Below are 26,004 nucleotides of genomic sequence, written 5' to 3'. Positions count from 1 at the left end.
CCCTTTCAAGGAAAGTCTGTTCGGCCATATTTGGAATCCTGAAATCTCAAAAACAGCTTGGCAAACTCGCAATTAAATAACACATTTCAAATCAGCAACAAAATCTGACATGAATTGTCCCATAAATGTTTGTTATGCTTAAATAGCGTTAAAAAAAAAAGCGTATTTTTCAGGCTAGACAAGCCAATGCGCATGTGCAGTCCTAAGCGCAAATCTAAGGTTTTCTATGGGAACAGGAGCTTCTGTGACGCAGTGACTTTACCAATCAGCGATTGGCTCTTTTACTTAGAAGGCAGGACGTATTCTGCCATATTGCGCGTTGCAGTTTCTCCCATTCATAACTAATAGGAGTGAACCGTCTATAGTCTTTGGAACCATCTATAGTCTTTGGAAACACGGAAATGTGAAAAGGGTCTATTCTGTAGTTTTGTCGTCTGCTGCTTTAAATGCTCGAGCTCTTTAAAGCAGGATGGATTCTTTCATCAGCTGGAAAAAAAGTGATTCCAACAATATCGTTCCTTTGAGTTGTTATTGTTATAGTTGTGATGTGGACTTTGCTATTCTTTTAAGTTTAGAATGATTTTTTAAAACGATATTATTAACTAGCTACTATATAGAGACATCTTTTTACGGTTCAGATGCAGAACATTCTTCGCAGGTGAGGCGAACGCGTTAGATGCTCGTGCTCCTTTTCTCTTTGAACTCGCTTGTTAAAAAGAAAATTGCCTTTATTGTGCCGTTCACATGCCGCATCAACTGCTGAAACCCTCAAAGGCAAAAAGCCATTCCTGAGCAGTTAAGGCAAGGCAAAGCTGTTCTATTTTCTAACAGTGAAGGGGGGAAGATCTCACCTAAAGCAGTGTCATGCCAAAACAAGTATGGCTGAATATCTCTAGAGCACATTCTACCTTTCCTTGGGCTACTTGGTAGTTTGAATGAATTAGTGGCTTTCTGCACAAGGCAGACATTATGCCTGGGCAAAGGCTTCCTGAGTGAGTGGGCACAGCACACACAGCGCTCACACCAGGCCAGTACACGCAGTTGAGTCACGCTCCAAGTGCCAGTGTCTCTATCCACATTCCACCCGCGCGACCTCTGGAATGCATCGGTGTATCCGAATTTGTGAAAACTGGTTTGCCTGGCGAATAAGAGGCAAATCTAGTTTAAAACACACATGCCAGTTTCTTAGAAAAGTGCTCATTTGTGTTCATGTCAGTTAGTTTCACATGGTTTTGAAAAACTTTTATACCATTTCAAGAAAAGTATCAAATAAATGAGTCTAAAATGTCATGTGGTCTATCCATTGAGTAAAAAATTAATATTCATATATTTATATCACATATATATTCCTATACACATCTCTGCAGGGGTCCTCTCTATGATTTCATTTCCTGTTTTATGTTTTTTTTTCTTCCCCCCTACATGTTTCTGATTTGGCAAACAAACGTCAAAATCATTAACTGTAGTGCAATTCTGCATTCTACTGAAAACTGCTAAACATTTAGGGAGGTGTATGCTGGAATAAATTAATATATTTAAATCATTTTTGAATAAATTAAAGGTCTAGTGTGTAAATTTTAGGAGGATCTATAGACAGAAATGCAATATAATATACATAGCTATGTTTTCAGTGGTGTATAAAGACCTTACATAATGAACCATTATGTTTTTATTATCTTAGAATGAGCCATTTCTATCTGCATACACCGCAGGTCCCCTTACATGGAAGTCGCCATTTTGCGCCGCCATGTTTCTACAGTAGCCCTAAATGGACAAACTGCGTTTGCTTAACTGGCTACTCTCTGCTGTCTCAGACGACTTCTTTGTCCTGTGTTGGCCACCGTAGCTTCTCTATGTGCTTCGAAAGGGAGGGGTGAGCGGTGGACTGAGCCGTTGGTTGCAATTCGCAACCTCACCACTAGATGCTTATAAAATGTACACACTGCACCTTTAATAAATGACATAGTTGGGGTATCTACTTTTTGTGAGAGCAACTTTAGGTTGTGAGAGAGCGAATGAGGATCTGAAAGTAGTCGCATGTTGACCCTTCATGCAATATGTTCAATCTGTGGAAAAGCAGAATGTCAAAAGCACTTTCTGTCATTCAGAAACACACTGACTACATCCTCCAAAAGATAGCCTACAGATACAGACTTGCATGAAGTATGTCTGACTCTAAAGTTTGCATATTGTGAGCGTCAGACAAGTAAAGATCTTTTATAAAACTCTCAACAAAACAACTTAAGCAGAGCAGATTCTACGGCCCACGTTACACACTCCCTCTCCAGGAAAATGCTGTCCCCTCAACAGTTAAACAAAGCCATTCAATATGTTGCTGGCTGAGGCGCGCTACATCTTTATAACTCTCAGGTGAATCGAAAACATCCATTACTGGGGTTGGCGCTTACAGTGCGGTGCACTTCTCAGACATCAGAGGAGAAACCTGGTCCCAGGTGCCCTTTAATCTGCAACAGGTGGCCTTTTAAAAAGCATTCTTAATCACCTGCAGGAGGAGAAAAGGTGTGCTGGTAGCAGCAATGAAAGCCCCCCTTACCCTCCCACCCCCAGGCACTAATGGAGGCATGCCAGGAGCCCAGCACAGTGGCGTTTTTATGGCACATGGCTTTAAAGAGTGGAAACCAAACACTTGAATGGATATAACTGCTGTTTTAAGGTTTCCATAGTAATTAACAAATGAAAAGCCACTATTTAAACAGATAGTTATGCGCCCGAAACTAAACATAACTTTCCTATCTGAACTATGGGATTATTGTATTAAGCACTGAGTCAGCTAATGTTTATCTGCCGTTCCCGCAAAGCAAACACCATCAATGGATAGCGGAAGGCGCGGACAGGTGGGCCCGTTAGAATGCGAAACACAGGATGTGTGTGAAAGTGTGTCCATGCTCGTGTGTCTGCGCTTTCCATTACAAATCTCCCTGTTCATCCGATTATGCACTTGTTATGGCGCGTCAGGAGAGGAAAACATCAGCCCACGCAATCGCCCCCAGCGGCACGAGGAGGGGTGGGTAATTCAACATCATCGAGAAGCTGGAATGAAATGGGTCAACAATGCATTATTATCGTTGACTAAAACTGATAAAAACTTTTCTGGTAATTGAAATAAAGCTGAAATAAAATATGTGACCCGTGCTGGCAAATTGAGTTGCAATTATTTTCAAAATCTCTATTAAAAAAACCCTTCAAAATCATGTATGATTTGTTAAAATCAGACAAAAAAAAAAAAAAAAAGACTGAGCTACACCCGTTTGAAGTCGATAGAGTCAGCAAAGTCATTTTTGAGAAAAATCGAGTTAGTTTTATTTTTTCCATGATACCACAATTGTTTGATTAACATTAATGAAACAGACAGCCTATATATTAAGACCTACTGTATCGCATGGATCTAATATATAACACACATCAGATGTTTTCCCCCAACAGTTAATACATAACAGATAATGTTTGCGCGAATACTCGCAAAGACAGATACTGAAATTCTGTGTATATCGGGATTGCGCGCTGTCTGAGGCGCCTTTGTGCGCGCGCTTCGGATCTGTCAGTCAGCGCGAGTAAGATTGTTTTGCTTACATCAGCATGCGTTGGAAAATCACATTTCATTGGTTCAGGCTCATGCCATTGAGAATTCACTATGAATATTCACAAAGTTGGAATGCTGCGCTGTACAACGATACCAAACTTGTGCCGAGGGAAACACCAGTTGTCCAGAAGCGAGCAGAGAAACTGCAATTTTCATGGACATAAAATGTACAAATAAAGATACTTTAATTGCTATTTAGAGCATTGGGATCACTAGATGATGGCTTAATTAACTCGTTTTTGTGAAAACTTCAAATTCGACCAAAATTTTTCACTTGTTTTGCCTGTAGCTCGAAATTAGCCTGTGCGCATTCCGACTCTTTTTGCCAACACGTGACACATAAATATTAGTAGAAAAACTTAAACTAAACAAAAATTAGAAATGTTGCCCTTAAAATATTTTAAGTTGAAGCTCTAAAGTTGAAGTCTTGGCAGAATAGATCTGCTATGCTGATCAAGTACGGGACTTGCTACTGCCAATATAAACATGACACACTGCTGTGAGCGAGTAAGACATACTGCTGCTGTACAATATAGCATACATGAATTACCCATAGCAGATCTATACAGGTGGAGCTGGGGAAGGTGGAGGGTTTCTGAAAGCATGCTGCAAACTGCTACAGCAAATGCTGACCAAGTATTTGAAGGTTGAGCAGCGAGCTCATTGGCTGCTGATGCAACAGGAACCAATCAGTTGTGCCCTATAGAGAATGATGTGATTGCAAGCAGATTCATGACAGAACTTTGTATTAACTAGAAATAAAAAAAACAAACTGAAAACAGAAAAATTAAACCTAAATATAAATAATATCAAAACCTAATAAAATGACAAAAGCACATAACAAAATTACTACAAATTAAACTAAAATATTAACTAAGCTAATTCAAAATAGTAATAAAACTAAAATAACACTGCAATGCATATACACTTATATCTGTTTTGAAATCTGTGCCTTTATGGCGCTTAAGAAGGGATTTCTCACATGTTTGAATTGGTCATCAATTTAATGAGTGAAATTGCTTTACAAACCTCATCTGGATATTAGCATCTCCATCTACAGTATTCTCATTGAAATAAGAAATGACAAAAAAAAAAAATCATTTGCAAAACTTAATCTTTAATATTTCTCTCTTCTTAGAGCCTTATAATACGCTACAAGCTGATGAAGAACATTAGAAGCCACAAAGAAAGAACCGTTGAACCATTAAATCCTGCTGTCACTGGATTGAGCAGCTTTAATAAATGTGCCAGTGTTGAGTTAAGCAGTTGGAAAGATTCGTTAAACCGCACACAGATGAACGGATCACTCCAGGTCTGCAGTGCCTGTCACAACCACAGTGACGGTTTTTTTATGTCTGTTTTAATAACCTCAGCCTCCTGCAAAAATGTGGTCAGAAGCAGTGTGGCCCAAAATCCTTCTTATTTATATATTTTCAAAATTTTGTTTTATCTTTTAGCATTTATGATTTTTCTGTTCTTTTTTTGAATATGAACATTAGACCATAAAATATAATTTTAAAACAGTTTCATAAAACTATAAAAGGGGGAAAATATCTAATTTCTCTCTTGTAAAAAAAAAAAAAAAGTCCTCAAATTAATTTTACAAATTTTAAATTATATAATTAAAATAGCATATACATAAATATAAATAATTAGTATAATTAGTATAAAAATAGTTTCAGAGTCTTCAACATACATGTAAGCCATATTGTGGCACAAATGTAATATATTATTTTAATATAATGTCCAGGCTTATTTTATAGCTTTACGTCAGATCAATGGTTTTCAATTTCTTTATTATTTTATGTCAGATTTCCATTTTAAAGTCTGGATTATGGCCCTAAAAAACACCTCAAAATGCCACCTTTATATATATAATATTCTTCAGTGTGAACGGAAAATTGCCCCTATCACTAATAAAGTAGACCAAAAGATAGATATTTTTTAAAAAAGTAATATTTTCCACTTTAAAATATGTATTTAAAATATTTGAATGTTAAGCATATTATTATTCAAGACACACCCTGTGCAATATTTATAGACTCAAGGGAAATCATAACTCTTGTTGCTCCCTGTGTGCCAGCCATGCAAGCAATCAGGTCATCCATGATTGACTTGTTTAACTGAGCATCCAACATCTTTCTTCATTTTACAGTCAGCTAGTCAGGGTTATTAGTGAGCGAGTTCGATAACGACGCTGCGCAAACTTACCGGCGTCTGAACATCTCAGCAAAGATGCAGCCGACACTCCACAGATCCACAGGAGTAGCATAGCTGGACTGAAGCAGCACCTCGGGAGCTCGATACCATAACGTTACAACCTGCAAACATACAAAAAGTAATGATAAAAATTAGATCACTAACCACTAGGGGTCAGATTTACTAAACAGGGCAAATTAGCGTGAGAGCGCAAATCCACAAATGCGCCGATGGGAGTGGCAAGTTTTGCGCGTGATCTACTGCAAATTAAAGAACACAAACGCAGTAAAATCATTTACATAATGACCAATGCGATCTAACAAGAGCAGCGCAAATTAGCGTTGGGTCACAAATAAGCAGAGCAGATGGTCATCAGGTGCGGGTTGACACAGGCGCAACTTGTTACATGTAATATACAGATAACGTCTTCCTCTGGCATTCCAAAGAAATTAATACGAGTGGAAAATATTTTCTACCTTCTACCACGCGCTCTCTGCGGTGTCTCCTCCTAGCAGCAACAATTGCAGCCATGTCGCAAAATGGGTTAAGACGTGCTTTTTTGGCCGTTAATGCCGCAAATACCAGTAATTTGACTAGCTAAAACATTAGTAAATCACTAAATACTCTCCTCACATGAATTTTGCGTCTGAAAGGGAAAGTCCTACAAATGCATGTGCAATAAGGTCAGCCGCAAAAACAACTTTTTCAGCGCTAATTTTGCACTGCGTGTCTTTAGTAAATCCCAACAGTAGTTTTTTTAACGCCAAAAGAGGATTTGCGCTGGCGCAAGCTGTTAGTAAATCTGGCCCTATAAGTCTAAAATGGCAGTAGATGCTCTTGTCTATATAATCAGTGACAATTCTTTTAGAAAATTAGTCCAATAAAATATAATACCATAAACATAAAATCAGATTTAAATATTGTACATTATATTATATTTTGATAGTACATTTTAGACATTCTACTAACTATAAGTAACTTTTCAACTACATGTCAACTAACTCATTAATTTGCAACTACATGTCAACTCTCAGAGTATTAGAATAAGTTGATGTAGTTACTTCTAGTCAGTAAATGTCTGTTGGGAGCATCAAAAAGTGTTAGCAGATGTTAAGTAGACAGTCTACTAATACTCTAATGACAGCTAGTTGACATGAAGTTGTAAAGCTACTTACAGTTAGTAGAATGTCTAAAGTGGACCATCGAAATAAAGTGCTACCTTATATTTTAAGTTAATTTTGCAATTTCTTAATTGTACTGTATAATCAATTGGAATCACAAAAGATTGAAATCACAGCTGGCAATGTCCACACAAAAGCATTTGCTCATTCTATATTGTATCTCTAACTCTAAACAGACCCCACTGACCAATCGAACTCCTTATACAGGCTGCAGGAGCCCAGGAATACTCAGTATGCAGGATTCTGCTGTTAACAGCTACAGTAGGGAGAGCCTCCAGACAAAACTCAGTGACCCTGCTCCAGGGTGGACGGCTTCCAGGTGCTTTCCCTCCTCAGCGCTCTCTCGCTCTCCTCCCAGTAGGCTCTGGGCCCAGAAACCCCCAGGCTTATCAGCCAAATCAGTCAGGCCTGTGTTTGTAAGCAAAGCCTGGAGCGTATATCAGTGACTCGTATCCTAAAACGCGCAGCTCTCGAGGGTACGCCAGAGGAATTGAAGGAAAAAGAAACAGAGGGTCGTCCTTACAGCGAAACGTGCTGAAACTGACATTATAAATATAAGATGCATCAAGGACTGGTTTAAATTAATTAATCAGACGTATCTATACTGTATAAAAAAATAAAAATAAAAAAAAAACTTTTACAGAAAAAATACTTTTCCATATACAGTGAAAAACTGTAAATGGTTTAACGTTGTATTATGTCATTTTACTGTAAAACTGTCAAATTTACAGTTTTTGAAAGTAAAAACTATGAATTTACATATAATTAACAGCGAAAAACAGTAAAAGGACATCCACAGAAGTCCCTGCCTGACAGATCACATATGATTATATTTTATATAAATAGTTTTGTTTCTTCTTATTTTTGTGATCTTTATTTTAGTGCCATGTGTGTTACCATGATGATGTTTGTCTCTGTGAGTGTGGTAAACTATTTGCGCTACAATCCAGTTTGTTCATGATTGTGATCATAAATTAAATATCATAACAAATACTAGCTGGCAAGTGTCAAGCAGCATAACAAACTGTTTTTGTACAGCTAAAATAACTGGAAGTGGATGATAATAGAAGCTTCGCACATTCAAGTTACAAATGACAAGTTACAGTCTTATGTTAAAAATAAGGCAGATTTTACAGTCTGTATTATGGTGGTAAGAGTGAAATATGAGATATCGTTGTTAAATATAGGTCTAACAGAGAGAAAGAATTTGGAGTTGCATTGTATACAATGTTTTTTGTCTATTTTTCTCATTGGGGAGCCTCCAAATGTTTCTTTAAAATGCGCCTCCGAATGGCAAAGGTGACTATCAGCAGGGGTGCACATAACTTTTTTGGTCTGGTTCTCAAGGGAGCACCTGGAGATGTTGCTTGGTACTCGACACACTTATCCTAAAAGCTGTCCTCATTACTTTCCTCCTGACTGCTCTCCTTACTATCTTTTTTTCTCTCAAACATGGTAGATGACGATAAAGATTTTTTTTTACTAACATTAATGACACAGACAACAGCAAGAATATTAGGCTGCTGTCATTTTAAGATGGAAACCACAGGCCGAAAAACTGATACACATCTGGTTTCTTTCTCAACTGTTCACTTATGACATAACCGAGAATACTTGCTGAGACAGGTATTTTGACATAATTTTGTGTGTATGTGTCCGTTCAAGTGCAAGTAAACGCGAAAGAGGAATTAATTCTGTCTGACTGTCTCTCTCTGTGTGCGCACATTTCGGGGGTGCGAGGCTGTGCTCACAGATAACAGCTCGCGAGTCCCGATTTTTGCCACTTCTTCCCACTTTTAAAATCGTTTGAATGTGTTAACTGGCGAGACAAAACACGTCCAAATGATTAACCCCTGATTATCAGTACATTTTAAAGTGAAAAGCAGGTTTTAGTACTTTAAGTTGATTGGTATATTAAAAAATATATGGTACAAAAATGCTGGGTTAAAAACAACCCAAGTTGGGTTGAAAATGGACAAACCCAGCAACTGGGTTGTTTTAACATGGCAAATTAGTTATTAAATGTTTACCCAACCTCCTGGGTAGTTTACTTAACTATTGTTTAAAATTTACTGTATTGCTTGCTTAAAATGAACCCAAAATATATTGGAAATTAACATTTATTAATATGTTTAATAAATGAACATTTATGAAAAAGTTTAATTAATAATAATTAAACAAACATTTATTAAAATTGCTTATTAATAAATGTCCACCTTTTGATTATTACTGTTGCCTCTATAATTATGTCTGATTATTAATTTCCAACCTATTCTGGGTTCATTTTAAGCCAGACATATAGTAATTTTTAAACAATAGTTGGGTTAAATAAAATTGCCCAGCACGTTGGGCAAACATTTAACCCAACCGCTGGGTTTGTCCATTTTCAACCCAACTTGGGTTGTTTTTAAGCCATTTTTTTAGTGTGTATATAAAATATAGAGGCATCAATATGCCATCCCGTAATAAACACTATCACCATATTTTTTAACGGTAATAAATTTTGGGTTAAAAACAACCCAAGTTGGGTTGAAAATGGACTACCCAGCAGGTTGGGCAAACATTTAACCCAACCGCTGGGTTAAAACTACCCAATCTCTGGGATTGTCCATTTTCAACCTAACTCGGGTTGTTTTTAACCTAGCATTTTAAGTGTTTAGTTTAATATTAAGCCTAATCCTGAATTAAAATGTCATTTCAATAGAATATCTTGGGGTCTATAGGCAATGAGAAAAATGCCCAACAACTGACACGACAGTGAATCAATTCTAGTTGACGACTACATCGTCAGCTCCAATTCATTTGAATTGAATGCAAATCATTCTGATTCAGTCTGTAAATCATTTTTAACAGCAAATGACTCATTGACGTTACAATGGTCGTGGTGCAAAATGCGATCACATTTTTCATATGTATAACAGACTATATTTAGTGAGGGGACCGCATGTGCTGTGTTGACGCTTTCTCATTTAAGTCTTCCTGGTTTAGTGGAAATGGAGAGGAAGTTGAAGGTGAAATAAAAAGGATGAAACATTTTGGCCTCTTTGTTGCCATGTGACCACAGAAAAAGCACATAACATATTCTAAAATAGATTACTCTGGCAAATTTCACTTCATTAAGAAGTGCTTTTTTTTTTTAATTTACATGACTTTTAGAAGTCCCAGATCAGACACGTGGTGAGTCAAACCTTTTGAGTCAAACTCAGACTCAAATTTGTTTATTAATATAAAAAATACTTTGATAAGGACAACATAAAGTTTATTTTGGCTCATCTATACGCCTCCTTCAATATTAAACTCTAAAGAATTTTAAAAGCCGGTTTTGATTGAGTCAAACGTGAACAATCATTTCAAGAGACTTGTCTACAGGCACAACCTGACTCTGTCATCTTCAATCCAAACATTTTGGCTCAGCTGAGTATGTTAACTGCAATTAAACAAACCCTAAGCTGATGTCTTATCTAAATGTACACTAACAAAGTAGAAAAAAAGAGGGTACGCTGCTTGACTTCTAGGAAGAACCACATACCGCTGCTAACTGATGTTCAAGCTGAAGTATATCCGCTTGTATGACAGTGTTAATAAAAGGCCACACCACAAACAGACACGCACTCGCTGGCTCACACAGCATCTCGCTAGAAGGCTGCAGCTTACTTAGCAAAGGGTAAGATACACTGCAGTGATTAACACTGTAAACCCTCAGAAGTACAAGATGAACTAACTGACAGCGCTACAGATGAATTATCATAACAAGAGGCATAATAAAACTCAGTGCACTCTGAAAATGTCAGAATGCACGCAGGAGCTGTGGTTTTCGTCTATGTTTCTTTCAAGGGTGACACTCGAAGATGGCAACAGCCTCTGTGACATTTACCCACAGAGTTCCTCTGTCAAACGGCACATGCCACAGTTTGCATCACGACACCAATGGAAGCGCACACTGCAGTGTACTCGCGTCACTCGAGCTCGTCAAACAGGACAGATCAGAGCGGTTGTATCCTATGACCTCAAAGAACACGCATGTAAGCTTCTGACGTAAATTGACAAAGACAAGCAGAAATGGAAAAGTTTTATCATGATCATCATACTGTATATGTAAGATATAGCAAGCTGAAAGCAAAGCAGGTTATGCAAGTTAATAAAAGTCTTGGGGAAGTTTAAAATCAAGATTAACCAATTTAATTGGACTGACAACTAAAAGTATTATGCTATTTTAAAAGGATCCTAATTTTGTTTTGGAGGTCTCCTACAATAGGTTTACATACATCCAAGGTCAAAAAACACTTTAATTTTCTCATAATATACACTGCACATCAATTCTTAAATTCACATCAAGTCTTAAAATGGTTCGTTCGAAGATTCAGTCTCACTCCATTCCGAGAGCCTACTCTGCTCTGATTGGTCAGATGGCCCAGTCTGTTGTGACTGGTCTACCGCTTACAGTTCATGTCGCAAACAAAGCGCCTATTACCATATCTGAATTTAAGCTCTTCCTCAGCACTTGATACACAGTGATAAGAACAGCAACGATGGCATCGTTTTTTCCGTATAAATTCCAGCACATGTCCTCATCCTTTTACTAATTGGTTATCGGGCAATTAGTTGAATAGTCGACATCATGAGTGTGAGCATTAATGGGTTAACATTTTGAAAATATTTCATCTTTGGATATGGTTTGCTTTTGATTTGATTGCACATAGCAGTTGCTTTTGAAAGAATGTCCTTTCAGTGAGAAGATTCCAGTCTGTATCCTTTGGAATGAGCATGAATACATGTTAGCATTTAAATTCTCTCTCTCTTCTCCTCTCCAAGTTTCGAACCATGCAAGTGGTTGTGCGACAGGATAGTCTACAGAGGTTTTTCTGAAACTGGCCGCTAATAAAAGGGTCAGATAAAGCAGCTCTGGCTGACTCCAGATTAAAAGAGAGCATTCTGTGCATTCCTATCTGGTGAGACAGTGTGGGCTGTCTCAGCACGAGGAACACCAAGAAACTCTTCTCAGCGCCACTGACCAAGCATATCCACAACGGCCCAGCGGCTCAACTCTTGCACTGGGCCACCCTGCACTTCTCCATACCCCACTCTAGCTAATGCACTCTAGCCCCCATTACCCAAACCCCTCCTTTTGATTCACCCCAATAGATTTAAAACAATAGAGACACAATGTGATTCAGAATAAGCCTGGCTGATGGAGTTGGCTTGGAGCCTCTGTTTACATTGTCTCTCTCAAAGGAAGCGAAGGATGAAAGGCCCTTTCAACACAAGACGTTCATCCGCATTCTTTCAGGCCGCCCCCGGACACTTTTAAAGGGGCAAGTCCGCTAACTTGGCAGAGCACAATGCCACTCGCTAAAAATGAGCCTCCATGATGACCCATTATTCAGCTGGTAATAGATCAGTGAGTGATATCATTAGCTAGCTCCTGAAAGTCCTCTGAACGTTAGCCATGTGCAAAACAACATATGCTCAAAACTGATAAGTTGGGTTGATTGCATGAATGACTAGTCAACTAACCAGACCTAAGAAATCCTTGCATATTTATCCATTTCTTATAGGGGAAATGAACATAAGATGTTCTTACATTCAAGTGCACTGGATTGGAACAGAATGCAGGAGTTTTTGAAAGTTAATTACAACTATTTTAAAAGTTTTTGTTTGTAAAAAAATAAGCAAAAACAGATGCATATACACATGCATATATGCACCAATCAGGCATAACAATATGACCACCTTCCTGATATTGTGTTGGTCTCCTTTTTGCTGCCAAAACAGAGCTGACCTGTTGAGGCATGGACTCCACTAGACCCCTGAAGGTGTGCTGTGGTATCTGGCACCGAGATGTTAGCAGCAGATCCTTTAAGTCCTGTAAGTTGCGAGGTGGGGCCTCCATGGAACGGACTTGTTTGTTCAGCACATCCCACAGATGCTCGATTGGATTGAGATCTGGGGAATTTGGAGGCCAAGTCAACACCTCAAACTCATTGTTGTGCTCCTCAAACTATTTCTGAACCATTTTTGCTTTGTGGCAGGGCGCATTATCCTGCTGAAAGAGGCCACAGCCACCAGGGAATACCGTTTCCATTAAGGGGTGTACATGGTGTGCAGCAATGCTTAGGTAGGTGGTACGTGTCAAAGTAACATCCACATGGATGGCAGGACCCAAGGTTTCCCAGCAGAACATTGCCCAAAGTATCACACTGTCACCGCTGGCTTGCCTTCTTTCCATAGTGCATCCTAGTGCCATGTGTTCCCCAGGTAAGCGACGCACACGCACCCGGCCATCCACGTGATGTAAAAGAAAACGTGATTCATTAGATCAGACCACCTTCTTCCATTGCTCCGTGGTCCAGTTCTGATGCTCAAGTGTCCACTGTTGGTGCTTTCGGCGGTGGACAGGATGGGCACCCTGACTAGTCTGCGGCTATGCAGCCCCATACACAACAAACTGCGACGCACTGTGTATTCTGACACCTTTCTATCAGAAGCAGCATTAACTTCTTGAGCAATTTGAGCTACAGTAGCTCGTCTGTTGGATCGGACCACACGGGTCAGCCTTCGCTCCTCATCAATGAGCCTTGGCCACCCATGACCCTGTCGCCAGTTCACCACTGTTCCTTCCTTGGACCACTTTTGATAGACACTGACCACTGCAGACCGGGAACACCCCACAAGAGCTGCAGTTTTGGAGATGCTCTGACCCAGTCGTCTAGCCATCACAATGGGCCTTTGTCAAACTCGCTCAAATCCTTTTTTTTCCTGCTTCTAACACATCAACTTTGAGGACAAAATGTGCCTAATATATCCCACCCACTAACAGGTGTCATGATGAAGAGATAATCAGTGTTATTCACTTCCCCTGTCAGTGGTCATAATGTTATGCCTGATCGGTGTATATATATAAATTTTAAACTAAGATCATAGTGAGATGCATGACTGGCTGAAGTGGTGGTGCTTATTAAAAATAAAATATATATTACAAATTATATTATATTAAAAAGCTAAACTAGCTGACCTCACTAATTGGTGACACATTCCCGTACATTATTGTATATGGCACTCTTTAAATATCATGCCCATGAACAGGTGCATTTTTGCATGTTTTCATCATAATTTAGTAGTTATGATGGCAAAATAGCTAAGATGAGCTGTATTTTGGAGCAGAAAGTTTTCAGTAATAAAATTTTAATTATACACTCACAGTTGGACTGAAAACAGGCTATTTTTGTGTTCGCTGTGCTTGCACATTGCAGTCGTACTGAACAAGCTTCCCTCCTCACCTCCAGCCATGTTTTGTCTTAGGACAAGCCATTCTTTCCCTCCCAGCCAAACGGGCTGTAAACACTGTTATTGTGAAGCCCGAGGGTTTTCCCCTAAAAATCCATTTAAAATGGCAACAATACTACCAGGTTTGGAGATTGGAGAAAGATATATGAAAGCTCAAGTAAGCAGCATTCATAAACTGTATACAGTAAAGAAAAAAAAAAAAAAAAACTCTAGAACTGTTGCCAAAGTATGCAGAGCTTACAGGAATGCTGTATGGGGCCCTCTCTGAGCGAACAAAGAAAGCACAGTCAGACTCCTTTTCCCCAGCACTACCACATCCGCACATCATTAGTTGGAAAATTCCTGATATATGCTGTAATTTTTTTTTTTTTTTGCTCTGGTACAGGCAAGGCTTTAATATCCAGATGCCATTGGATCCTGCAATGTACCCCCAAATCAGTTCTCTTTTCCCGGTTGGCCTGCAGCCATCGGCCCGTCAACAAATAATCCTGACAAGGTCCTGGAGCAAGGGTTCAGCGTTCTCTGTGGACCGCTAGCAAACGAGGTCACACAGGAAATACCAAATAAGACGCTCCCCGTACATTGTGCTGCTGCACTCTTTGTGTGTCTGTTGGTGTTTGGAAGCCCCCCGCTTTTTCCGCTGGATTTTTTTTCCTCTTCCTTTCTCCTTTTTGGAATACCGGGGGAGATATCTAAACATTCCCAAAGTGTGCCGCACGTGCTCTCCTGCGTGCCATGTTTTCCTTTTTCCAGACATGCCGCTGCCTCTGAGTCTGTCCAAAGCAGAAGCACATTGTCTGGCAACGAACAAGCTGCTGCGCTCAGCTCAAACCAAGACCGGTCTAAAAAAAATCTGGATGGATTCAGCTGAACCTAAACAATTTTTCATAATTAAGATTTATGATTTGGACAGAATGTCCTGCTAAGAAAGACAACTATTTGGGAAAACTCAACGTACCAACCCCCCAGCGCTTTTCAAAACTTGTTTCAATGGCAAACACCCGTAGCTTGTTTCAGCCTGGCTGCATTTTTTGCAAGTTTCATGGTCACATGAAAGGTTTAATACGAACGAAATACTTTTGGACAAGTAGAAACACTAAAGCGCATGTGTCCCGCGTATCTCCTGCAAAAGTGTGACCTCTTTTGAAGTGTAGAAGTGGGACAGGGGGTCCTGCCAAGCAATGACGAGAATGTGATCTCGTTCCAAACTTGTATAAAATACTTTCTTCTGTGGAACACAAAAGATGATGTGTCTGTTTATTTATTTATTTATTGTCCCTACAATGAAAGTCCAATGTTATTTTGGACCTCATTGACTTAGTTTGGACAACAACAGTTAAAACCTTGTTCAAAATCTGTTCAGCAGAAGAACATTACACAGGTTTGGAATGACATTAGGGTGAGTAAATAACAGAATTTTTATTTTTAGCTGAACTATCCCTTTAAGAAATATTTAATAGAGTATCACCAGCTTTTCGTTGTCATGACACACAACAAACATTCCAAACACAAAGCTAAAATGGGTTTAAACATGTTTAAACTATTAGGTTTCTTTAAAACTTCCGTTAGCAAGCTTCATATGAGCATCATACTCATCCCTCCCTGATCTAGCTAGCTACATACTAGTTTAAAGGGGAAGATCTGATTGGATACAGTTGGTTTGCACTGGACAGTGAAGCTGAGCTCAAAATGGAAATCCCATTAAGCAGATTCATTTCGTAAAAGGGGTTGAATAATTTCTGCTGTCGAACAATGAGTCATTTCCCCTGCCCACACGTGTATTGAAACAACTACAGGCTCATTTAAGGATGCCTAGCTTCATTTTCAGTCAGAGCAGGGACTTTTAAACACAACAGGTTGTCTGTGTGCCTCTTCCTATTCATACTCACATCACAATGATTATCATCTGCAACAGCCTGCATCCAGGACAGATTAGAAGAGGCGTGAGTCTCCGACTGCAAATCTGACCAGACGTGCTTAATGAGAGGACAGATGGAGTGGACCGTTAATTGCATTATCAGTTTGTTGGACTGTGGCCCTTCTCTGTCAAGCTGTTTGGATAGCCAAAAAAGCCTTGGCTCATCTCATTCATCTGCCAGAATAAGTACCTACTATACACGATTGTTACAGTTGTCAAGAAAGGATTAAGAAGTGCCAGTCAAATTTTTGTGTCAGTTGATCAAAACTCAAATATAAACAAAGTTGCAAATGTATCTTTACACATTGTCATATGAACAACAACCAGTCAGAAATTATATTTATAAACTGAAAGGGATAGTTCACCCAAAAATTTAAATTCTGTCATTAATTACTCATGTCGTTCCAAACCCATAAGACTTTTGTTCATCTTTGGAACACAAATGAAGTTCTTTTTGATGAAATCTGAAAGATTCTGTCCCTCCAGCTATGCAAAAGACACTTTGACCCTTCAAAAAGTTCATAAAGAGATCGTAAAGCTAATCCATATGAATTGAGTGTTTTAGAGAAGAGACTCAATCGCTTTATATGATGAACTGATTGAATTTAGACATTTAATTCACATATAAACATTCATCAGTGAACATAAACAGAAGCTCAAACATTCTGCATAACATGAGAATGAACCTCATTGGTTCTTGCACGTCATGTGAACATGCTTGAGCTTCTGTTTACCTCAACAGATGTGCGACTTGATGAATGTTTACATGTGAATAAAAGCCTAAATTCAATCAGTTTATAATACAAAGTGATCCGAGTCTCTTCAGAAAATTTGGACTAAACCGCTCAATTCATATGGATTAGTTTTACGATCTCTTTATGAACTTTTTGAAGCGTCAAAGTGTCAGTCGTTCAGCCGTCTATGGAGGGACAGAAAGCTCTCAGATTCATTTGTGTTCTGAAGATGAATGAAAGTCTTACGGGTTTGGAACGACATATGGGTGAGTAATTAATGACAGAATTTTCATTTTTGGGTGAACTAACACTTTAAGTACACAAACTTGCTTAATTTTTGAGATAGACATCACTAGCTGTGTCGAAAGCTTAGGCAGCTGACTGAACAGATTCATTAACTAAAGGATTAGTCAGACTAATTCAGATGGTAACTTGAGTCTTTTCGAACTTCTTTTCAAATTTCTTTTCGATTTATTAAAGGAATTGTTTCATAATGTCATTTGTTTGTGAATTGAACCACATTATTTGCATGATTTAATCATGGCAGAATGATTCAAACCAGAAAGTTACGAGTCTTTTTGAACATTTCATTAAAATAATCACAAGTGTTGTTTGTTCATGAATCGGATCACATATTTGCATGATATAAGGCAGTCAGAAGGAAGTTGTAAGTCTTTGAGAATGATTCTTTAAAAGAACTGGCTCATAAGAGTTATTTGTTTCTGAATCAAACCAATATGTTAGTGTGATTCAATCAGAATCATTAAGTTGTGAATTTTGTGAGTCTTTCACAATTAAGAACTACCTTGTTTATAAATCAGTTCAATCAGTCTGATTCAAAACGGTTGCTCAAGTTTGAGAGTATTGTACGATTCCTTAAAATAAAAAAAAAATCACCTCGTAAGAGGCATTTATTTGTGAATAAGGCTACACTGGTCACACTACTGTGCGTTAAAGGAATCAGTTCATAATGTCATTTGTTTGTGAATTAAACCACATTATTTGAATGATTTGAACACTTCTTTACAAGAACTGGCTCATAGGAGTCATTTGTTCCTGAATCGATGATTCTGACTGAATCACACTAACAGACTGGTTTGATTCAGGAACAAATGACTCTTATGAGCCAGTTCTTGTAAAGAATCATTCTCAAAGATTTCTCCTTCTGATTGCTTATATCAAACAACATGGTCCAATTCATGAACAAACATTTGTATAATGATTATTTTAATCAATTGTTTAAAAAAGACTTGTAAATTACTGGTTTGAATCAGTCTGACTGTTAAAAACGCGCAAACAGATTAGTCGATTCAAAAACAAATATTTATGAGCCTGTTCTTTTTATGAATCGTTTTCGAAGACTCACAAACTCAAGCAAGTTTGAATCATTCTGCCTGATTAAGTCATTCAAATAATGTGGTTTAATTTACAAACAAAATGACATTATGAACTAATTGCTTTAACATACAGTGTGACTAGTGTAGCCTTATTCACGAATAAATGAGGATTTGTCAGTTCAAACAGTCTGATTCAAAACAGTTCGAGAGTCTTGTACCATTCCATAAAAATCACCTCATAAGAGGCATTGATTCACGAATAAATCTACACTGGTCACACTATGTTTTTGAATCACTAAAAACAAATGGCTCGTACAAATTATTTGTAAATTGAAGTCCCAACATCATTAGATGTCAAATGACACAATCTGCATTATATTTGAACGCATCCGTCGTCCACATTTGTTCACTGAAACTCAATCAGCATTGAATTGTGGGATGGTTTGGGTTAGAGGACAAGAGTCTAGCAAGCTATGGGCACTAGGTGATACAAACATAAGGGATTCATTCTGCCATCAGAGGGGAAGGAAGTGACAGGGCCCACAGGACTCCCACAGCACAGACTGTTATGAAGTTTGTGGTATGCAGAAAAACGGCTGCAGGAAAAGAGGGATTCTTTTTTATCTCAGCATAATTTGAGCCATGACAGCCACTTGTACAGCAAATCTACACAACCTACTGAAAGCAGCCTGGCCTTGCAGGATTCTCATGTTCTTTTGGATCACTTCTGCAGATGCCATCTATTTCAGAAAGGCCTATAAATATGTTTTATAAGATGATAAAAGGCCAAGGGAAGCCCATTTACTTTGTTTAATGCAAAAATGTTTGGAGGTCTTGCAGAAGAAGCATAGCAATAGATTAAAGTATGCTTACTTAACACTTAAAAGATGTAAAAATTGTACAACAATCAGTCGGATAAATGATCTGAGGCATTCGCCTGCTGTTCCTTAAATCCAATTTCATGAGCAATGCGGTGCACATGATGTTTGCTTGAGCAGGATCCTAATCGCTTTCATGGGACAATCCCAGCTGCCTCCATTTCTACAATAACTCCATTTGGTATAAAGGAAGAGGCCGCAATCGATTTCAACCCCATACAGTATCGCTAGATTACAGTTTGCATGCATTGTAGTGTCAAGTGCAGCTTCTGACTGAACATGAGCTGAAATAAAAGCAACCTATAGGCTCATTAGAAAAATATGCCTGTACCTATATTTTTTTTAAAAAACTCCAAAAACATACCTATACATACAATTAACTGCAGTTTCCAGCTGAAATGAATATTGGCAGTAAAACACCAACTTTTATACCTTTTATACCTACAAATTATGATTTCAGAGGCAGATTATCATCGTTTAGTGTTTATTTTCAAATGCGATAGAGAATTAACCTTTACAAGCCTCTCACTAGACATTTCATACAACCACCAATGTAATAAAATGTTGTCAGATTCAAGTTTATCTTGAAACTGTTAAAACTGAACACTCGTTTTCCAGTGAGCCTGGGTTGGGAAAAAAAAAAATTGCATTTTAATGCACCCAAAAAGGCAAAAGGGGGGAAATAAACGTTACTGTGTTTTGTGTTTGTGCTTTAGGCTGTCAATCATAGATGGACAAAAGCCACTGAGAGAACCAGAGCCATTCTAACAATCAACAATGCGACAGACCCATGAGATTTGTAAGGTCAGGCTAATCTCCACCTCTTAGGGCACCCGATGGGTGGTCCATCCAGTTTTTGGTCACCCAGTGTCAGAGGTGTAAAGAGTACCTTAAAACCATACTCGAGTAAAAGTACAGATACCTTACAATGAAAATGACTCCAAGTCACCAATTCCAATTTGACTAAAGTAAAAGTCTTAATCTGATTTTAACAGTACTTGTACTGAATTTAAGCTCAAAGATGCACTAGTCCTCAACACCTAAGAGACATGCCAGTGAAAAACAAGAAACAGTTGAGTTGTGAGGAGAGCGATCACATTTATTTTCTAGAATCAAATTAAAATTAAACACCTCAAAATAAATCACAACAGCCTCTTAAATGTCTACAAACACTCAACTCTCAGTTAAACTCAAGTGCTCAAAAAAAAAGCACAAGTAAACCAATATCCTTCAAAAATGTCTCTTCAATATAAGTCAAAGCCTACTTGCACTGGACGTACTACTTGCTAATGCACTCGCATACACAAAGTAGCCTTGTTGACAAGTTTGGGTGGGTAAGGGCAAAACGCACAAGACATAGTACCTTCAATGCCCTGTAGATGGCGATATCACTTCTTTTGTAGCACAAATAAACTGCTGCAGAAAACGTTAGGTGCCATGCAAAATGAAGTCTCAACCTCAGACGTCACGCTCACGGACCGCTGGCTTAACGTCTAATGCATATGACACATTTAAAGGCATAGCTGACCCAAAAATGAAAATTCTGTCATCACTGACTCTCATATAGTTCCAAACCTGTATGAATGTCTTTGTTCTGTTAAACACAAAGGAAGATATTTGGAAGATTGTCAGTAACCAAACAGATATCGCCCCCCCATTGATTACCTAGTATTTATTTTTCCTGCTATGGTAGTAAATGGGGGGGCGAGATCTGCTTGGTTACAAACATGCTTCCAAATATCTTCCTTTGTGTCCTGTGTGTGTCAATTGCACGTATACAAAGACATTCATACAGGTTTGGAACAACTTGAGGGTGAGTATATAATGACAGAATTTTCATTTATGGGTGAACTATCCCTTTAACTGGAAACACTTCAGGATTTTCAAAGTCGTCATCTGATTGGTTGAATTCTACAGGATGTCCAGGAGATGTGTGTGTTGCATTCCTTAATGGTCCACCTGGAAACAAAGCTGCCGTGAAGCCAAACCCCCTCATGGAAGAAGTAAGCAATTGTGTTTACAACTGTGACAATGAGCGCTTACCAGGATGAACTGAACACTGGATTTTCAAAAGTATGTGAAGTATGTAAAGTGGACTCTTTAAAATAGGTCCAAGAGTTTTAAACGTTATTGTAGGAACATCAATGTTACATTTTCATGCCCCTAAACATGACACGGAACAAAACGAACTGTGATTGGTTGCTTTACATGTCAGCCAGACGGCCTCTGGGCGGTCCTTGGCCAAATAAAGCTGCTATGGATTCCAGACCTTCTACCGCCAGGTCTGACTACACGAGACTACACAGAATGTAATGAGTAATTGTATTACTCATCACAAATGTATTGGAGTAAAGAGTACATATATTTATTCAAAAATTTAGTCAAGAAAACATTGCTAATATCTTAGTAGCCAAAAAGAACAGTAACTAAGAACATTACTCAAATACTTTTAACACTGCTCAGTGTTTCTCATCTACATGGTGTGGGCAGAGTGGGAAACCTCTAAAGCTGAGTTTCATAGTTCCTATTAACATCTTTAACAACAATGACAAAAAAAAGTATATTCTGTAAATCGCTGTGAAATATATACATATAATATTTGGCAAGAAGTGACAAACACGGCATTGCACAAAAAACCCCAAAGGGGATATTCCTTTATGTTTTATGCAAAACGGATATCATTTACTTCATATAAACTGCCTGACTGAACCCCTTTGCATTGAGAACTGTAGTCTGTTTTGAATCATCTTAATTCCACAAGAGTTCTGGTGGGCAGTTATGACTCAGCCAACTGTGTTTGGTCCATTCAGCAGTTCTCAAGTCTAATGTACAGTTTATGTCAGCATGGCAAACTAGTAGCTAACATTGTATGTTGTCATTGAACAAGGAGCCAAAAGCCATAACAGCACGTCTGCTTTTGCATACACAATAACGACATTCCTGTAACTGCCAAGAGAGAGAGGAAATGGATTTTTTTAGCTGCTTGAAGGGCGGGTGATAGGGGGATTCCAGGCACAGGAACATTAATCAGGAGAGCCAGAGAGTCCATGCTCACTGTAAGCAACCCCCTGCCTTATCTAACGCCCATTTTTTTTGTTTCTCAGTATATGTGGGGTGGGGTGAAATGGTGGGGATATTTTCTAGTGGTAGATTCCCAGGTGAACTCACAGAGAATCACCCGCCCAACGATTTAACAGCCAGCAGCCCCTTATTAAAGAACTGAAACAACGTTATTTTGCTCAGCAACCAAAACCACCGAAACCGCACAACTGACAGAAGGCGCTGGCAGTCATTCAGAATCTGCAAACTGAATGAGATGTGAAAAAAGTGGGTTAATGTAGCATGCTCTTGCTCTCCCTTGTGCATGTGATATGGCCATGGTAACTATAATTAGATAGGAGAAATTCAATATTCTCTGCAAACGTCTTGACTAAATGTACAGAATGTGATAAAACAGCCATGTAAAATATATGCAAAATATTTAAAAAAAAAAATAGCTACTGACTTAACTTGCACAAGATCTCTAAGCAGCAAAAATAAAAATAAAAAAAAACCCCACAATGTCTGTTCAAAGCCTATGTGCTATCTTTTGAGATCAGAGCCGTCCTCAAGGGAATGTGACTTCAAAGAATGGCAGGAGGGAATTGATGGGACTCAATCGCAGTCCATTTCATCTCAGCTTAGGCTTCTTTGTGAGGCCAAAGACATGGGACAGCCTCTGCAGGGATCGCTTTACACATTATGTGCTCACTTTCAGGCACATGTCTGATGGGTGGCCTTTCAGTGCTACCACATCTGATTGGACATCATCCATATCTGTCTCAAGGGATCTATCTGTATGATGGCATGTCACACTCCTAAAGCTACGAAGAGGACAAATACATAAAAAGATGTCTATACTGTACTACAGTAGACAATGACAATGTTTGCTGTGTGTCATCTGCGCACTGTACGTGCAAGGGGAATTTAAAGGGGTCCTTGATTATGATTTCACTTTTTTAACTTTAGTTAGCATGTAATGTTGCTGTTTGAGCATAAACAACATCTGCAAAGTTAGGACGCTCAAAGTTCAATGCAAAGGGAGATTTTATTTTATTTATTTATTTATTTTTTTTTACAGAAATCACTTTTTAAAGGGGGGGTATCAAACACAGTTTCTGCCAATCTCATGTTAATCTTGAGTACCTATAGAGTAGTAGTGCATCCTTCATATTGCCGAAAAGTCTTTAGTTTTATCATAGTTATAAAAGATACATACGCTGTACCGAGTCTTTCCGAAAACAGCCGAGTGCCTGGAGGCGTGTCGTGTGAGCGGAGCTAAAGAGTCACGAGCACGCGCAGCTTTTGCGTAGTGATCATCTGCAAGCTACCAATGGTCAGCTAAACAACTGTATTTAAAACACACACAATACACCATCGCATTATCCATGGATAACTTTTGAATAACGAATATAGCGTATAGTGAATGATGAATAATGAATTTATGAATTCACTACGTTCATGTTGTTTACATTATATGCACTTAGGCGCCTATTGCCAACAAAACAGACATTTGAAGCAGTTTTACTCACCACCTACGGTTCCAACTCATGACCGGGATCATTAATCACTGTGACCGCTCCATCTTTCAGTTTCAAACGATCTGTAAATCCAGCGTAGAACTGGGCCTTGTTTATAAAACCATAAGCGCCGATCCTGAGGGCTCAAGCAGCCACGGAAAAAAACGAGATATTCTCCATTCATTTTAACCAATAAAAAAAGTGATTGCAACTATCAGCTACTATGGTTATTTTAATAACAAATATCAAGAGCGCATCAATGTAGTGCGTGAGCACAAATCTCTCAGCTCCACTGAACACTGGGTTCTTTGGGAAGCAAGGTTATCTTTCCCTCACAACCAAAAACACACTTCTTTGGTTACATTGTTGATTTCGTGGTCTAAAAACAAAGTGACAAATCTTTCTCGAGCAAGTCCTGCGCAGGGCTGCCGACGACTTTTGTAAACCTGAACGAAGCACGTTGATGGGTGTGCTCTTGCTCTCTCGCTCTGGTCGACGTGTGTGCACGCGCTCTTCCGGGAGAAGTGCCCGTACAAGGAATTCCGACCTTTCTGATGTCACACAGGCACATACTCAAAAAAAAGATCCCGAAATTTAAGAGGATTTGGAAGAGTATTTTTGGCCCAGAAATACTCCGTCATACATCCAACTCGTGTTTTAAAACTTTGGCCATGTTTAGCATGAGAATTCAACTCTTTAACAGTGTAAATAAGTCAGAATGCATGAAATAGCATTACAATGAGCTTCTTCCCGGGTTGGTGACATCACAAACCCCAAAATTTACATAAACCCTGCCCTCGGGATCACGCAACAAAGGGAGTGAAGCCATGTTGGGCTGCTTTAGAGAAGAGGAAGAGTTGTTGTAGCAGAGTGTTGTTATCATGCCGTCATTTTACACCAGACTGCTTCACAAACGAGGGTCAATTCAACGCTGAATTTTCACAAAAGATTAACATGACGGCACATGCTAGTCGATGAGTTGAATCAACTCCACAGCAACTACATAAATTTATCTACTAACCATTCAGAAACGTCCAGTTTCATTCTAAAAGTTGTAACTTCTTCCTGAGTCTCTCCATCAGTGTCGACTCCGGTTTGAACAATGTAAGGCTGAACAACGTTACTGACAATCCTCATTTTGGCTGTGTGAGATTCTCCAGCTTTGTTGTTGAGCAACCGAAGCGCAAGCTGTTAAAGCTTCGCCTTCTTCTGGAAAGGGGGCCAGGAGCAGCAGCTCATTTGCATTTAAAGGGAGACACACAAAATGGCTTGTTTTTGCTCACACCCAAATAGAGGCAAATTTGACAAGCTATAATAAATGATCTGTGGGGTATTTTGAGCTGAAACTTCACAGACACATTCTGGGGACATCAGAGACTTAAATTACATCTTGTAAAAAGGGCCATAATTATACCCCTTTAAGGTACAGAAGGAAGGAAGCATGACTGTGGAAAAGCATGACACTTAAGGCCAGGACACAGACGGTCGGCCGTTGGGCAATGTTTGAGCGTCGGTCGGCTTAGTGTTTTCATTGTGTTCTACACTGTTGGCTCTAGTCGGATGCCGTCTGGTTTTTTTAGGCCAATTTAGAAAGCTGAATCACCATTGGGCCGTCAGTGAGAGAAAAATCTCTGATTGGCTGTTTAGCTTAGCGAACGAGTCAGTGCACGAGAATAAACTAAATTTATGTCATCTTACATGAGAATTCAATGCACGAATATTTTCATAATAATATGAGCTGACTGGAATGAAGAAATTGATTGGCATAATTGATATTCAAAATGGTAAGTGAGTGCTGCTTTGTTTACGGTTTGTATATATGCAGTCCTAATTTAGGTTTCCCTTTTTGAATGTTGAAAACAGACAATTAACACCTGCTGATATAGACAGATATTTACTTACACAGTCAGCTTTCGTCACTGTTCTTTGACGTCAGCTTGGTGTATCCCGGACTTTACACATTAGGTCTCATACATTACTTACTGTCTGTGTGTTTGGCTATACTTGTGAGGGCCAAATGACCTCACTTATATAGTGAAATATTATGACAGCCGACTAGTGAGAACATTTTACTAGTTCTCACTAATTAAAATGTTAAAATGCATGTATCTGTGATGGGTAGGATGGTTTAGGGGAAGGGGTTTTGGTTTTTTAGGTGATAGAAAAAAATCATATAAAACCAATGGAAGTCTATGCAATGTCCTCACTAATACAGTGAAACGTGTGTGTGTGTGGAGCATTTTTGTGACATCCTGTGAAATTAACAAATAGTACTGCTTCATTCATTATGGAAGACACTTGTGCAACCCCGTT

General features: G+C 38.8%; 1 protein-coding gene across 1 annotated transcript in view; it reads right to left on the bottom strand.

Moving 5' to 3' along the window:
• The window catches only part of cdk6 (cyclin-dependent kinase 6), a 51,093-nt gene that overhangs the window by 9,648 nt on the left and 15,441 nt on the right, over positions 1-26,004 (bottom strand). Inside the window, exon 5 of the mRNA XM_051872215.1 lies at positions 5,813-5,922. Within this exon, the coding sequence (XP_051728175.1) occupies positions 5,813-5,922 (110 nt within the window). The remainder of the gene's footprint in view (positions 1-5,812; positions 5,923-26,004) is intronic.

This window comes from Ctenopharyngodon idella, chromosome 19 (genome assembly GCF_019924925.1).
Source record: "Ctenopharyngodon idella isolate HZGC_01 chromosome 19, HZGC01, whole genome shotgun sequence".
In the NCBI taxonomy this organism is placed as follows: domain Eukaryota; kingdom Metazoa; phylum Chordata; class Actinopteri; order Cypriniformes; family Xenocyprididae; genus Ctenopharyngodon; species Ctenopharyngodon idella.
This window is presented reverse-complemented; position numbering and strand designations above follow the sequence as displayed.